The following is a 16,912-nucleotide window of genomic DNA, read 5'->3' as shown; positions in this document are numbered from 1 at the left end:
CCCGGGTTGTCAGTTGATTTTCCCGGTTTGGGCATTGCAATGACCATCGCTTCTCGCCATACTTTTGGGATGCATCTGGATTTAACGGGTTTGGTGTACAGTTTTGCAAGCCATTGGAGTCCCTGAGGGCCTAAGTGATGGAGGAATTCTGGGGGGGGGGGGGGGAATACGATCTCTGCCGGCAGCCTTGCTTTTCTTCATTGCAGCCAGACCCTTTCTCACTTCCTCTGTGCTGATGGCGGTGGGACGTTGTCAATAAATTGAGCAAAATTTCTAATGTAATGAGTAATGGACCTCCCGCTTGATGTTTTTGTTGGGCGATCTTTTTGTGTTCTCCACAAGTTTGGAGTCTATAGAGTTGAGCAGAACCCTTGCGGTCCAGTATTCTGTTGTATTAGCAGCACCCAGATATCGTAGTAGGGTCTAGGCACAACGGCTGGAGTGTGTGAAGCACAGGCCTTCCACGCACTCAATCCATTACTGATGTCTGGCTGAGCCTAAAGACTCTAGCAAGGCCTTTGCAACTTTGAGCTGCTCGAGTGGTTGTACTGCCGGAGCAGGTTCTGGGTCTCTTTCGTCCAGCAGGGAGTATATTCTTCAGGAGATAGTCTCCTTGGCGGCTACAGTAAGGGGAGTTGCTTGCTGCTTGGGATCGAAAACCAGGTGCAGATCTTTGGTGGACATCAAGTCGGTGAGGTCTTTTCCGTCGGCCTGATTTACTCCATAACCTCACATAGTATGGTGGCTGTTAAAGTCAACAATGTATCGGGCTGGGATTGATGCACTAGGGAGCATTGGCTTTGGCCATATTGAATTAGGGGCTTTGTACACATTGGTTATGTACAGCTCTCCTATCTTGATGCTGGTGAAGTAGGTGGCTTCTTCTTCAGTTGGTGGGTAGGCATATAACTCTGTGATGGTGTTCTTCACGTACAGTATATGGCCAAGCCATATTTTGGGTAGTACAGTTGCTCGTCGGGAGGTTGTATCCATGGATGTGTTAGCGGCCACTGGCATGTGGGGCATCCAAGACGTGGGTTTCTTGGAGCGACAGAACATCAATGTTATGGGTTTTCATTACGATTGCGAGATATTTGCACTTTGCCCGGCAGGGTCTCTCAATGTTCAGTTAAAGATTATTTGTCCCATGGCCTATCTGGTGCAGTTTGGCTCTGAACAGGGCCATTGGCTTGGCTTGTGTTGTTGCTCTGGAGACCGGGAGATCGATGATCGATGTTCAGTCACCACGTTGATAGCATTAGTCGTGATATCGCACTTAACAAAGTAGGTCGCATGAAAGCTGCCATTTTCACTCCACTGTAACTTACTGATATGCCCCTACTGGACATCTGTGAAAAAGAGCTTCATAGTTCATAGGATTCCTCCAGGATAAATCAATATTCTGATTGTGCTCTCTATTAACTGCCCTGCGCCAGTGGTGAATATCCCACATTCCCATGATCCCCTTGTGGGTCCTTACACCTTTTACACACATAAACATAGCACCCGCAAAGTGTGATGTGTGGTGTAGCATCCTTGTTACCCATGGGCAGGGCAGATATTGTCATCGGACAGAGCGAAGGAGACAGATAGATCCGACTCCTGACCAGCAGAAAGGTGCAGTGTGCTCGGCTGAACGGAGAACGCCACACCGGGAAACACAACCTGAACCGCACGCACAGGTTCAGAGGTTTCAGACAACACAGGCCCAAGTCTCAAGCGAGTATTGCACTGACTGTGAGAGATACAAAAGAAAACATTTATTTCACTACACTGGCATGTAATATAAGTAAAAAATACGGTGAAAATCTTGCCAACTACAGTGGAGTGAGCGGTGTTGTATTGTTGGGGAAGAGCAGTGCAAGGGGTTATGGCGTGCTTGTCTGGCGTGAACGGGCGTCACACTAGCACCACCATCACGCCGTGCCTCACCTTCATGCTGAGCTCCACGTTGATGTTCCCAACGTTTTGCAGCGGAAGCTTCCGAACGGTGGACGTGCCAGGGCGGGCTAAGAACTCCAGCGTCTGGAGTGGGAGACACCACGTGGCCCATGGCTGTTAAAGCTAAGCTACGTTTTGCCAACATCAGTGCTGGTGATTCTTAAGACTCCAAAAGTGTCATGGGAGCAGACTGCAATATTCTCTCGACAGAAGCAGACTTCATTAACTACGATTCCTGTGAAAGGGTGTGAAATTTAAACCCAATAAACGGCGCCATTCTCTGGAAATGGCCGGTGCTGGGTTGGGTGAGGATCGCCACCTGCAAGTGCTTGGGGGCATGGACACGAGCGACGCCGACGCGGGCGCGGAGGGGCAGGCTGCTCACGACGGTGCTCGGCCCGGGGCTGTCCAGCTCCACGTCCACGCGTGCCGAGAAGTGCTCCACTGGACCCACGGCGTCTACGGGACGAGACAGCGAGGGCAGGGAGACCACACATGCGCTGACGTGCATTGCGTGCACAATCTCACAAGCACACACAAAGTCATAAACATGCACTAACAAACATAAATGCACACTCAATAATGTGTTCCCAGGCACATAAACTTACACACACATAGATGCACACTCGAGCACAACAAACATACAAACAATAACAAAAGCTCGGGGTGACGTTCCCACGGTGCTTGTGGCAGGCTAGGTGCACTCCGAGGCCACGTGAAGTGTCGAAGATTTGCCGACAGGAGGTCATGGGACAGACCCAGGTGCTATGGCGTGATTTACAGAGATGACTGGCAGATGCACCACGTGTGCCTCCTACTGTGCGTTTTAACCACCTGGCGCTCCAATCGTATTTGTGAGTGTCACTCCTCTTCCCTCTGTTGTTGTTGTTGGAGGGTGACTGCCTCCAACTTGCCCCGTACCATCCTTTACGAACCTCCGCCATAGATGTCAATCGTGACAATGCTGGTACCAGTCATTGGCAAGTCCAATCAGCTCCACATCCTCCTGGATTGCATCATTCCATCTTTTCTCCAACCCGTGCCATGCCCAATTAGCCCACTCTATCCGGCCAAACAGAAGCCGCTTGGGCATGCGGTGGCTGGGCATGCGGGCTACATGACCGAGCCAATGCAGCCTTGCCTGCTGGAGTAACTCACTGATGAGAATGAGTCCTGTGGAACCCATCCTGTGGTCCAGACAGTTGTGATGATGTTATGTAGGGCAGTCTACCCACAGACGCCACCCTCCATCAGCAGTTCACTTGAGATATCATCTCTGCCCAGCGCTTTTTTCGTACTTCCTTAACAGAGGGAACCTCAGCCAGCCACTCACAAAGGGTGGCTACTTCTGCCAATATGAGGCACAGCAGCCCCAGTAGGGGCGTCGCCAAATTGCCCCATGATACAAACCTGCAGACCTGTTCCTGGGTGTAGGAGGTCAGATCACCATTCTTTCCCTAAAGGATGGTGATAGGTGAGGCACTGAAAGTTACTTTATTGATGGAATTAGAGTTATTTGAGGCAGATTTCATCTCCTTAACAAACCACGCCCACCACTCAGCGCTGTACGGCACTACAAACTTCTGAGCTGCAGTAAGCCTCCTCATTCTCCGACATGGGATATTGTAGACAATGAGAGTGGGCCTGCCATTTTCTCTCAGCCAGCTGGAACTCCTCCTCTTTCAGCCATGCAGCTGCATGAGCCACAGTACTGAATCTCACCCATTTCCCCTGGGCATCAGGAGTGGGGGATGATGCCAACTTCAGCTGCAAGCATTGTTGAAATTCCTGCTTGCACCTTTCATCAGCTAGCTGAGACCATGCTACTGTGGGATTTGAATGGGGTCCAAGGTAGACACCCACTACCGGAGTGGAAACATGGTAGGGGGATCTTAGAGATGACACACTCACACACACGTACTAACATGCACATACACTAATAAGACTCCAGCATTCACAAAGGCACACAAGGACACACAAGCACGTACTCACACACATAAGCACACACACAAGCACACTTTCGCATGCTCACACACACATGCGCACACCGAGCCATTTAGTTACTCTACTTGTGCAAGCCACGATTGCAATTAATGCTGGATTAATGCCGGATGCAAGGTGTTTCGTGATTGATTTGCACATGACATTTTCCATTTACTTTTTGTTGCGAGTGTTTTATTTTCTTGTTGATTTTTATGACTGTTTTCATTCCTTTTTTTCCTGTGCTGGGATATTTCCATCTCACAGTGCTCTCACTTAATTACAAAGTTCACTCCAGCCAATGAGTATCAAAAAGTGTGTGTCTATTACAAGGTTCCTGGATGCATGTTGATTCATGTGGTGTGCACGTGTCGGTGTGTGCGGTCGCATCGGCCAAAGGTGGCGGTGACACGGACAAACTCACCAGTCCGACTGCCGTGCCGAGCTGGAGCTCTGAAGCAAATCCACAAAGTGGCCGCCTGGGACTCGGCCTCCTGTGCACACAGCAAGCAGCGCCATCAACATTGACACAATCGCCAATATCAGCAACATCATGAACGCTATCATTTTCACCACTGCCCCCTTCATTGTAGGGGCGGTTAAACGGTAATCGATGACCACTTGCCAAAAGTCCGGAATCGGTCATGTTTTCATAATGAATGCATTGATTGCCCTCGTTTCTGAGTTGAAGTTGAAGAGACTTTCCACTGAGCCGAAGGAGATTTAATCGAACCGGTGACCTCTTCATTGCAGGTCCAGTGTGTGGAACATTACATCACGAAAATTACCTTTGTTTTTCGGCTAACAAGGTAAAAATGTAATAATTGTTGGGAGACACCTCTAGGCGCAGCAAACAAGTAACTACAGTAGACTTTCGATTATCCGTGCTAATGACGGGGAGGACGGCCACGGATAATTCAAAATTGCGGATAATCAAAAAATATCCATTTTCCGTGGATCTCTATGCCAAAAACCACATACATAGGTATACATTAAGAACGAACACTAACGATCGACCGATCGATGTACGTGCTCAGTGATAACACTTTCTTGCTCCTGTGTAGAAGACCCTGCCCACTAAGTGGATGATAGCAGTCACTTAGTGGGCAATCAAACTCCGCCTACTGTAGTCAAGATATGCAACTCCTGTTCTGTAGAAGTGATCACGTGGATTTTGGATTAACCGGAGCACATATTTGTTAGGTTTAAGCAAGTGACTTGTAATAAACATTTACAAGAACAACAATGTAGAACTGCAGATAATCGAAAGACTACTGTATTTTCTTTCATGCGATTACCGGTCACGCAAAAATGTGTTTTTGTTGCCAGCCCCATAATGGACACAGCCCCAATTGGTAGTGGGAGAGCCATTGGAGTGAGGGTGGTGAGGCAGCACCTGTGCGGAGTGTGCAGCATGCATCACGAGGTTGATGATGGAGGGAGCGGACAGGGCCTCTGTCGTGGGGTTGGACGCAGTCTCTGGGTCGCTTCGGCTGAACGTGAAGCAGCGCCACGCCACAGCGTTCTACACGTTGACACAAAAGATCACCTGTATAGCCTTAACAGACTGTATGAGCAAGTGCTATTAGCAAGCAAGTATGAAGGCCGGCAAGGCACACGAGGGGGGTGGGTGGTCAGTCCACGCCTGGCCGCCTTGGTCTCCTGAGTGATGATGTTTACACACCACACCAGATACTCAATGGAGGCTGAGTCAACCTCGGGGAGGCCCAGGACATGAAATCGAGCCACCAAGATCATAGTACAGTGCGCTAACCAATGATCCACTGCTCCGCACAATACAGAGAAAGATCCCCATATAGCCGACAATGACGACTGGAACATGTGCTGTTAAGAAAGCACCTACTAAGGCTGGCATGGCACAGAATACATGCACAATACAGTGGAACCTCGGTATACAACCGCTTTGGAATACGTCGAATTTGGTATATGTCGTGTTTTTTCTAGAAAAAATGTCTTGGGATACGACGCCTTGCTTGAGATACGACGCGTTTGCTAGAATTTGTATGGGTCGGGATGAGTCACCGCGTACAGTACCCGCGTATGCCCCGTTCACGACTGAAACCAAAGCGAGAGGGGCGTTTACAGTATTTGGCTTCTATACATTTCCACATGATAAGCCACTTCGTTGAGCTATCATTTATGGCCAGGTTGCTTCTGAAAAAAAACGACATATCACAGTGGACCTTAACTGGTAAAATAAAACATTATTTATTTTAGATCCAATCGGTCTTTGTCCTGCATTTACAAGTGCCCAAGTCCCAGAAATTCACGTCTCCCCCTACTCCATGTTCCTCTCCCTGGGAGTGGTACATATGTACGCATGTTGAACCTCTTTCGCACAGTACATAGCCAACTGTGCTAATCGGATGTACGGGTTTAACACGTAGGCTTTTGCAACGAGTTTTATTCATAATAAAGGTTTTTGGGTTAGATCGCGTTATTTATAAAAGTGTCACAACCCTCTATCACCTGACACAGCCAATCAGTAAAAAATGTGTAACATTGACAAAAATTTCACTACTTTGGCGCACCGGTGTGTTGAAGAGTGGATCCACAACACTTTTGTTTAAAGAAGTCACCTCTCCACAAGAAAAAAGTGGTATTTAGACAATGATCGGCTAGTTTTTGAATATCTTCTGGTAAACCTGTCTTCTTTACCAGTGTATCAAGTAATTTAAGTGACTCGTTAACTGAAACCTTAGTGAACAGAGACATGACATCAAAACTTACCAGAATATCATTAGGGTTAAGTTTAATATCTTTAATCACATCCACAAGATGTTCTGAATTTCTTATAAATGAAAATATCATTCCGATGTAGGGCTGTATTGTTTAGTTACATATTTTGCTAATTTATATGTGGCAGAGTCTATTGTACTTACTATGGGCCATAATGGGATACCGATTTTACGAATTCTTGGTAGCCCATACAATCTTGGTGGTTTTTAGGCCCGTGGCTTAATTTGGTATTGCTCAGTCTTGGGGATTAATGCATTTGCAATAATTGCAGAAGTCTTGCGTTCTAAAGTATTGGTTGGATATTAAAATTAAACAACACACTCCCAGTCCTGGATATTTTGCTTGAACGCAGTCAAAATGGCAAAATAACACACAGCGTCGACCGAAAGGGAACGCACACAGATGCCTATCTGAATGCAGATTCACATCATCATCCAGCACAAAAATCCTCTCTTATCAAGACACTCATACATCGGGCAAAGACAGTGTCAAATGGTGAAAGTTTATGGAAAGAGATCAAACATGTTAAAGCACTAAGACTGAATGGCTACAATAATGCTCAAATTAACAGAGCATTGAATGCCAAACCAAGATCGAACAACAATACTGCTGAAAGTGATCAGATTATCAAAACAATTAAAATACCATATATCTCGAGAGTTACTGACAAATTAGTCCGTGTTTTGCAAAGCAAAACATTAAAGTGAGATTTGGTACGGTACACAAAATTCAAAAACTAGTGTCTTGTACTAAAGATGAATTAACGAAGTTCACAAGAGAAGGTGTATATCGAATCCATTGCTTATGCAGTAAGCGTTATATTGGACAGACGGGACGTAACATTAACGTAAGATTAAAAGAACACCAAAGGTACATTCAATTATCCCAAACACAGCTGTCAGCAGTGGCAGAGCATGATTGCCAACAAGGACATTCAATTGATTTTGATAACGTTGAAGAGTTATGCAGTACTAATTATTACTGGCCAAGATTAGTTAAACAATTTATTGAAATTTAGAAGAATTCAAATAATTTTAATCGCTATCGACTCAGTGCAGCATGGAAGCGTATTATTAAGTAATACACATTGCAATTCCTGAGAGGTGAGTCAAATGCTAAGTGGCTGATTACTGATCTATTATATAATTGCATACACCCCCACCTCCGCCTCTGATCTCAAATCCTGATGGGGTTCAACAATGATGACGTCATCCTGCACTATTTAAGACCGGAAGCAGGTAGATGGCTTCACTATTCTGGCAAATCACCCGACGATTCTGGATGCAATTTCCAGCGAAACGTCGTAAACGAATTGTAAATGTTGTGGATCCACTCTTAAACACACCGGTGCGCTAAAGTAGTGAAATATTTGTCTTTTGTCAACGTGACACATTTTTTACGGATTGGCCGTGTCGGGTGGTGGAGGGTTGCGACAACCCAAAAACCTTTATTACGGATGAACGGGGTTAGGATAACTAACTAAACACAGAAAGTAGTTTGAAAGTAAGGAGTTTTCAATATAGATGCAAAAGTCCATAGCTCCAGTGGCTTCCTAATAATGGAAGGACTGCAGGAATTCATACTCTTTAGGTCGTTCAGTAAAGTCACGGAGATAGAAAAATAAAATAAAAAATCACGAAATATATATTTCTTCCTGCCTCAGCAGTCTGCCTGCTGTATTTTTTCCCTTTAGACGATTGCTTGTGTTGCGATCGAAACGTCGTGATTTTTAAAATTATTTTTCTATCTACGTGACTTTACCGAAAGACCCAAAGAGGAAGGATGAGAGTTCCAGATGGCCGCAGAAGCGCATCTGAATGCGGGCGATGTAGTGACCGTCTTTGTTCGACGATGAGCCAAAAGCCGCTGCAATGATGACTGGAGTTCACGTGATGGATTATGCTCCTTGACGAGATTAACAACATATTGCTGTTCAAGCACTTTGTGTGTGTAATGAGTGCGACCGACAAAATGTATTCGTTCGGCAACCGGAAGCCAGTGCAGCTTGGCAAGCACCGGACGGACATGGTCGGATCTTGCAGTATCCGTCACAACAAATGCCAAATAATTTTGTATACTTTGCAGCTCGAGGTGGCGCTCACCGCAGAGATGACAAGACGCACGGGAACAGTGGCGCGCGTTCGGTTCGTCAGCCGCACCGGCAGTACTCGCGCCGTGCCCCACTGCACGTCGCCAAATTCCACGCCCTGGCCACTCCCGGCTTCCAACTGTGAGCATCACCAACAACAATACCGCCATCATCAATCATGGTCCACCACCACAATCAACCTCAATCTTTTTTACTTTCTTTTTACTTTACCAGGTAAGGCCCACTGAGCTATATCGCTCTTTTTCAGAAGCATCCTGGTCACAAATGACAGCTCAATGAACTGGCTTACCATGTGGAAATGTATAGCAGCCAAATACTCTGAACACATGTTTCTAAATGTGAAGGGAAAAAATAGAGCACCGGGAGAAAAATCCATGCGACGACAGGCAGAACATGCAAACTCCAAATATACAAGCTACATGGTCGGGATCGAATCCATGACCTGCTATATAACAGGATGAGGTAATAAACATCTCACCACCGTGGCGCTCATTGCAAGATTATCAGCACCACAATCACTGGCAGTGTCCACCATCATTATCAATATAGCCATGATTATCACCATTATTATCCACCAATATCATTATGATCATCTTTATCAGTTGCCACAATCACAATAATCATAATTTCTGTTGTTGCTAACATCGCTATTATTATCACCATCAGTGTCCACCATCATCAGTACTCTTTCTGTGGTCCATTGGTAATAAAAAACCACATACAGCCTAACATATGTAGTGACATAGAATCGGTCATGTAGCAGCAAAGTGCTGGCTGCTGGCGGGGAAGTGTATCTGCAGCTTAAAGTAGCCCTGACTGAGAGCAGGCCAGGTGATCGACCAGAGGTATCTAGGGAAAAGGACACGGAAAGAGGCACATTAAGAACCCGCTAGTAAGTTCCAGAAAGGGGGTGTGGCCGGGGGCGGAGCCAGGCCACGCTGGCAGTATAAGAGGGACCCCTGTAGGGGACCGAGGCTGTCGTGTGGAGTGGGATCCCGCCGTGCTGCTGGAGTCTTCGCCGTTGTCTCCATCTTCGCGTCGCCAGTCAGGCAGTGTACCAGGTGTCCTGACTGGGAACCGTAGTTCATTTAGTTACGATTTATGAAGTGTTAACTGTCAAGCTGTGCTTCCTACTTTTAGTGTCTCGGAGTCAGTCACTACACATGTAGAAAGACGAAGATCCCCCGTATAGCCTTAACAGACTGTTTGGGAAGTGCTCTTAGCGAGCACCGATGAAGGGTGGTACGGCACACGAAGGAGTGGTTGGCCAGCACCATGCCCAGCCACCTTTGTCTCCCCAGTGGCGTAGTTTACACACACCGCACCAGGTACTCATTTGAGGCTGAGTCGACCAAGAGGAGGCCGGGGATCGATTCAGATAATCATCAGCGGGAATTGAACTCTGGTCTCCGGGTTTGTAGTGCAGTGCACTAACTGTTGCACTACCGTTCCCCACAAGCTGAAAGACACACAACGGACACCTGAACATGGGGATGCTGCGCCAGCGCCGTGAGCAGCACGCGGGAGGCGAGGGCGCCGGCGTGCGCCACATCCACCGGCGTAGCCGCCACGGGCCACGACGCCACAGAGAGCACGCACACGTGCACGCCAGCCCGGCGTGGCACGAGCAGCACGCGCACATCCTCGGAGGAGCGCGGCCCCAGCACTGTCTGGCTCTTGAACACCAAGCACTGCTGGCTCTCACCCTCCACCTAGGCAGGCATGCACACACGTGAGTGCAACAACAACCGCTATTTGCAACTAAGTGGCGGTGATGTCACTACGACACTTGTGCCAGGCTCAGTACACTTTAAGGCCAAGTGAAGTGTTGAATACCCGCTGGCAGGAGGTCACAGGACAGACCCAGATGCCTAACTGAGATGTCTGGTGATGCACCACCCGTGCCCCCGACTGCGTCAACTCGCTGTGTTTTAGGCACAAGGCGCCCCGCTCGTTATTGTGAGCGTCACTCCAACAACGTGCGGAGTCTTATTCAGACACAAGCAAGCATACACACCTCTACAGACATAATAAACATTGAGTACATTTCATGTTTCTTCCAATTCGTAAAGTGCAAAATCATCACAAAAATGGGGTGATGGTGGCTATATGTAATCCCAATTGAGTCATTTGTGAGTCTTTTTTTATTTGGCATATTATGGGCTACTAATTTTGAATGGAGTCACTGGATTTTTAACGTCCATCGTGAAGCGGACAGTGTGTATTTTATGGTCAATACACCAGCAGCAATAACCACGGTGGCCTGCTGGAATCAAACCGTGAACCCTCTGCAAAAAGTAGTGAACACACTGCAGCTGGGCCACGTTACAGCCCCATAACAACAACAAAGGCCGTTCACCAGTAAGTGGCGGTGATGCCACCACGGCGCTTGTGCCATGCATGGTGTACTTTGAGGCCACGTGAAGTATCGAAGGCCTACTGGTAGGAGATTGTGAAACAGACCCAGGTACTATGGGGTTGATTGACTGAGATGACTAATAAATGCACCAACTGTGTGCGCCCCAATGTGCTAACTTTCTGTGTTTTAGCTGCTCAGCGCTTCACTTGTTGTTGTGAGCGTTGCTCTTCTGCCCTTCACTAACGTCCTCCACGGAGGCCGATCTTGATACTGCTATAAGCAGTCATCGGCAAGTCCAATCAGCTCAACATCCTGCTGTACCGCATCAGATCATCTCTTCACTACCACGTGCTGTGCCCATTTAGCCCCAACTATCTGGGCATGCGGTGGTTGAGCATGCGGACTACATGACTCAGCCAATGCAGACCCACTTGCCGGAGGATGTCACGGATGGGAATGTACCCAGATCTTTCAAGAAACTGTGCAAACTGAACAGAATCTAGTCTCGTTAAACCCAAGATGGATCGTAGGCAGGCGAGCTTAAACGATTCAAACCGGCGCAGATGTTCCTTTAGAGCAGGGGTGGGGAACCTTTTTTCTGCCAAGGGCCATTTTGATATTTATAAACATCATTCGCGGGCCATACAAAATTATCAACTTCAAAATTAGCCTGTTATATTTGGTCAAACATTCAATTAACTCACCCCTAATGTGATGACTGGAACTGCTTCTCTTTGGTGAGGCGTGTGATGTTAGCTGGTATTGATGATGTTGCTACTCGCAACTGCTTTTCCGGGTTTGCTCCTAGATTCATTGAATTTCGAGTCCTGCCTGTGGTTGCTTTGGCAGGGCCAGATCAAATGATTTTACGGGCCTTATATGGCCCGCGGGCCGGACGCACCCCACCCCTGCTTTAGAGGGCTCCACGTTTTTCCAAACAAAGCTAAGAGAGGGCATAACTGTAACCGAGAACACCCAGAGCTGTATGGAGTTACAGGCCAGGTAGCTTCCATACAGTGTTACGTAGCTGATGAAAAGATAATGCCGCTCGACTGAATCGGAGTGAGACCTCAGCTGCCAAACCGAAGCTGGTCATACGCACACTGCCCAAGTATGTAAACTTCTCCACTGTCTCCACAACTGCCCCATCACTCATGAGTTGAGGGAGGGGAGTGTTTGATGATACATAATACCCAGGCAGGTGCCTTTGTTTTTGTGGGGCTGATGATAAGGCCCCATCTCTTAGTAGCACGCTCCAGGTTCAACAGTAGCATCTCCAAATCCTTCTCAGAGTGGTCAGTAATCACCAGATAATCCGCATACCAAGGGTTGACCAATAGTGAGCCATCCCTTGACTGGTACATCCATGGAAAACATCGTCAAAGAATGTAAATTTGGCCTATCTATTGCACCAGCTGCCCTATCCTCCAGCTCTGGCCGAGAACAACATCGCCCTTGTGCCACGCACCTTCTCGCACCACACACCACCTCGCACCACACACCACCTCGCACCACACACCTTCTCGCCGTCAATGGAGGTACTCAACAGGCACAGTGACACCTGCAGCCAGCGCTCCGTGGGGTTGTAAACATTGAGCGATGTCTGTGCCGCGATGCCCACGCAGCACGCATTGGGGAAGCCCAGCTCCTCCGGCACCAGCACGCGGCACGGTGTCGCCCCGAGGTCTGCACGGACATGGCTGTTTAGTACGCATTTGGCGATTCACCCCCATAGCAATTCAGCCATCACAATTCGGGATGTAATTCTATTCAAGCAATTATTATTATTGTCTTATAATAACCTCCCGTTTGTATTATTTCAGATTTTATCTTGCTGGTACAGCTCTCTCCACTCCACATACACAATTTTATCCACGAAGCGAGAGCATAACCATTTTAATTCATAAATCAAGACATCGTCATATGCCCAGTCTTGACCGTAGGTGATACCAGATGCCACGCACGCACAGGTTGCAATTATATCTCTGCTCACCCAGCATGTGCACCATTCCAGAATGAGTTCCCGGAAGCAGCCCGTGTTGCGCCCCCTGAAGGATTCCGGCGAGTGACGGCATGCTGTACAGTCCGGCACTCGCGGCGGTGCAGCTCACCGCCGGCACTGAACTCATGAATCCCGCCGTCGGGAAGGCAGCCCCGGTGACGCCGGCGACGCAGTGCAGGTGGCACGAGGACGGAAGCGGCACGGTGGGGGCCGGCGGGACCGTGTAGTGCGGCGTGGCCAGTGCGCCGGGATAGTCGGCTGTGATGTTGTCCGTCAGGTAGCCCTGCACCAGCGCCGCCGAGGACATCAGAGGCTGCGCCGTGAGCAGCGTCGGAACGGCGTTGGACGCCAGGACTCGAAGAGGGGCTGCCAGTTTCCCGGGGTCTGTAACTCTGTCGGGTGGCAACCGGATGGTGCCAGAACTGGCGACATGGTGGTAGGAGGTGGTGGAGGACAGCCGCAGGGTTTGGTGAGGGCTGTGCTGTAGCTCGACTCCGCTGGACGCGGGGGTCAGGGTAGCATCCAGGTCTGGCGTGGGGCTGCTCGACACGATGGTCGTGCTGAGTTCATTGCACTGCGGAGTACACACGCACGCACATGGGTGGCAGGCCAGGTACTGTTAGCGCCAACTCATATGGAGACTGATCCTTTATGTTGTGGTCTAGGCATTCTGCACTGCAGACTCAGTGCATGTCTACAAGTACTCCCTTAAATGTTGTCCCTTTTACTCTGCCTATAACTCTCTCTCCATTTTACCATACACTCACCATCTCCCTGTCCACTCACCATCACCTCTTCTTCCAGCATGTGTTCCTAATCTTTGTACATCATTTTGTGATGCAGTCACATTTGGATACTTAATACTCAAATTTGTACTGAAGTGCTCTGGAGGCAGGGTTGGTGAATTCTATTAATTCCTCTCAGCCTCAAACATCACAAAAAGATCCCACATCATCAGCTGACCCACAAAACCCAGGTTGGGAGGCATTAGGACACGTTCTCCACTATAAAAAACAAAACATCTGGGATACTGTATTTGCAGTGGTGTACAAACACGAAAAAAACTCGTGTTCTTCAATAACAATGCCCAAAAGAGTAATATTTATAAAACAGGTGAGGTGTCAGGAAATGGCCCATGTTCTCCACTGTGAAGAAGGGCTATTGCAACAACATTACCCATTATATCAGTTTCCTTCTTTAGGGTACTCTTATTGAAGAACGTGCTGCAGTGGTCAAGGCTCACCTTGGTGGTGGAGATGGGATGCGGGGGGAAGCAGATGCTGTTCTGTAGGGTGCTGTCACCTTCAGACAGGTACGTGAGGCGGCTGAGGCTTGGGTCACACGGGGAGGTAGGGGACGCATGGCCGACTGGCCCGTTCACGCTTGGAGTGGCGCACGGCACAGACGTCCCACCGGTCCGGTCCTCACGCACGACGCTGCGCACGCACAGCCATTTACACAACACCAGAGCAAACCTGGCGTCACACGCGCTACTACATACTATTACCACACAATGAAACATACTGGAGGGATGCAATGCTAAGCAGACTGGACTTGCAATCTGCCAGTCCAATTTCCCACCCAGCACGGCAGTTGAAACCATGAGCTGAATTCTTAAATCCTCCCCTACCCCCGACTGCCTACTCAGCAGTATACATGGACACACGACAGTTAATCGATCTGCAGGTCACACGTGCGGTGGAGCAAAGTGTGGGTACTTCCACCTCTTACAAAATGTCTGGCTTGCATGGAAGAGCAGGCCAAATACGCTCTCGAGGGCCTGTATTGAGCTCCTTCTAGTGGAGGCAGTTCTGCCAGTAGTGGCATGAGCAAGCAAATTGCAGGGCTGCGCCTTTAATGGCTTGCCACAAACTGGGGACGTAGATTCAGTGCCCAGGAGATGCAATGAATTGTTACGATTAAGGGTCATGGTTTGATGAAAAAAATCTATTTTTTTTGTCTCATTTGTACCATTATTTCTCATTTCTTCTGCCTGTATTTCATAATTGTGTTCGCCTCGTTAGCCTATATGTAAATAAGAGCATTTAACTTTCATGAATATAGATTGATTTTCCTTGCGGCAAAATTCCATGTGTATATCAAGAGCATATTAAATTGTTTAAATCATTAAATGATACATCACTCCATACCTACAGCATACACAATTCAATAAATCCCTTGCGATGCGCCAGTTATGGTTTAGAGAGTTTCGCATATTCGCGAGTGACTAAATGTATACCAATTCCCTATTGGCGACCCACCGGACTCCAGTATTCACAAGTTTACGTAGCGCCAGACCACTGGCATCGGGGAGGTGCGCGCAGAGTTTTACATTTAAAACTGTCTGCGAAGATTAGGCAAGCTCCCTCGGCTGCCCGCTTAGTCTTTAATTTCGCAGTAATCCCGCTCTGAACTGTTGTGCATTTTTACTTTATACTCCTGTAATGCGAGCGTAAATGGGGTTGTTGCTGGGATCAGGTCCAATCACACGGCCCGGGGTATTGGTCTGCGAGGCGTGTGGGAGGGGCCACCGTTCACCTCGGCTCCAATGGGAGGCGAGGTGAATGGGGGCGGAGCCAGCGGGGTAGTATGGGAAGGCCGGATCTGACGATCCGGAAGGGGAGGAGTCAGGGTCACGTGGGGGGAATGTATATAAGTGGGAGCCCGGAAGAGATTGGGGCAGTCGGGGAAGTTAAGAGTCTGAGCCACGTTGGGTGGTGAGAGATCCGCGCCATCGGCCACGAGGCCGAAGGACCTCAGCACGCCGTCGGCCAGCGGTGTGCGGAATGCGGGAATAGAGGAGCTAACGGAGGAGCATGCGTGGCACGCGAGAGAGAGAGTATGCGTGGCACGCGAGAGGGAGCGTGCGCGAGACGACACTGAGGAGGCCAGTGGGGTGCGGAGAGGGGTGCGGAGAAGAACCTGAATAAAAGACAAACGGAGACCAGCAGTGCCTGATGGAGTCTTTCATTACACTCCTGTAATAAAGTATTTCCACGACGATGCTTGTTGGGTGCTTCTTTATTCACAACGGTACAGCACAGCTTCACTTCCCCTCCTGATGGCTACACTCTCCCAAACCGTGGACGAGGCGCCTCTCTCTCTCTCTCTCCACATTCCCACGAGGCTCACTCCACTCTCTGGCCTCGCCGCTGGCTGACGGTGCACTGGAAGCGGAGGCGAGCTTCGAGGGAAGAACCACCACGTGGCCCGTGGCGAGGAGAAGGGAACCCAGGCTTTCCCAACTGACCTCGAACCTTCCCCCCCGCTCTCCCTTATATCCCCCTCAGCGGAGCTAAGCCCCGCCTCTGGCCACACCCCCTCGGAGAACCTTCTCGATCATATCCCCCCTCTCAGATTGGATCCCGATGACATAATCGTGCCCGTACTCGTTACCCTCTGGCATCCCCGGGATGGTGCTCCTTCATTACACTACTTATAGTCGACTTATTGAAACGTTTTGGTATAAACGAGTCGACTGTGGAGGTCCATTAAAAAGAACGCGAATGCAATCTAGGAAAGTGTTGTGGCTAGCACTCCCCAGAGTGCTAAAATAACAACTCTGCATTGTCATCAAACACCTGCATCTACCGATGAGTCATCCTCCTGAATTCCTCACCACCACCTCCATCTTTGTCAATCATCATTATTAAAGATAATTAAAAAAAACATTGTTCTGTATATTTTTTGTTGTCGTCATTGTTTATTTAACATTTACCATTTCCCCCATGTACACACGTACCAGGAACGAAACCCCATT

The 16,912-nt window shown here is 48.6% G+C and overlaps 1 protein-coding gene across 6 annotated transcripts in view; it reads right to left on the bottom strand.

Moving 5' to 3' along the window:
• Nucleotides 1–16,912, bottom strand: part of CEP192 (centrosomal protein 192) — a 126,574-nt gene that overhangs the window by 56,165 nt on the left and 53,497 nt on the right. For all 6 annotated transcript variants that reach the window (XR_009756626.1, XR_009756628.1, XR_009756627.1 and 3 more), the window contains exons 18-27: nucleotides 14,396–14,588; nucleotides 13,144–13,726; nucleotides 12,670–12,836; nucleotides 10,273–10,503; nucleotides 8,784–8,909; nucleotides 5,318–5,446; nucleotides 4,346–4,415; nucleotides 2,261–2,400; nucleotides 1,933–2,025; nucleotides 1,544–1,665 (exon numbers count right to left, since the gene is read on the bottom strand). Coding sequence is in view for 3 of the 6 variants with exons in the window: in XM_061571957.1 (XP_061427941.1) it covers nucleotides 1,544–1,665; nucleotides 1,933–2,025; nucleotides 2,261–2,400; nucleotides 4,346–4,415; nucleotides 5,318–5,446; nucleotides 8,784–8,909; nucleotides 10,273–10,503; nucleotides 12,670–12,836; nucleotides 13,144–13,726; nucleotides 14,396–14,588 (1,854 nt within the window). In the remaining 3 variants the exon portion in view is untranslated. The remainder of the gene's footprint in view (nucleotides 1–1,543; nucleotides 1,666–1,932; nucleotides 2,026–2,260; nucleotides 2,401–4,345; nucleotides 4,416–5,317; nucleotides 5,447–8,783; nucleotides 8,910–10,272; nucleotides 10,504–12,669; nucleotides 12,837–13,143; nucleotides 13,727–14,395; nucleotides 14,589–16,912) is intronic.

This window comes from Lethenteron reissneri, chromosome 49 (genome assembly GCF_015708825.2).
Source record: "Lethenteron reissneri isolate LAM-NWPU_2019-01 chromosome 49, ASM1570882v1, whole genome shotgun sequence".
In the NCBI taxonomy this organism is placed as follows: domain Eukaryota; kingdom Metazoa; phylum Chordata; class Hyperoartia; order Petromyzontiformes; family Petromyzontidae; genus Lethenteron; species Lethenteron reissneri.
This window is presented reverse-complemented; position numbering and strand designations above follow the sequence as displayed.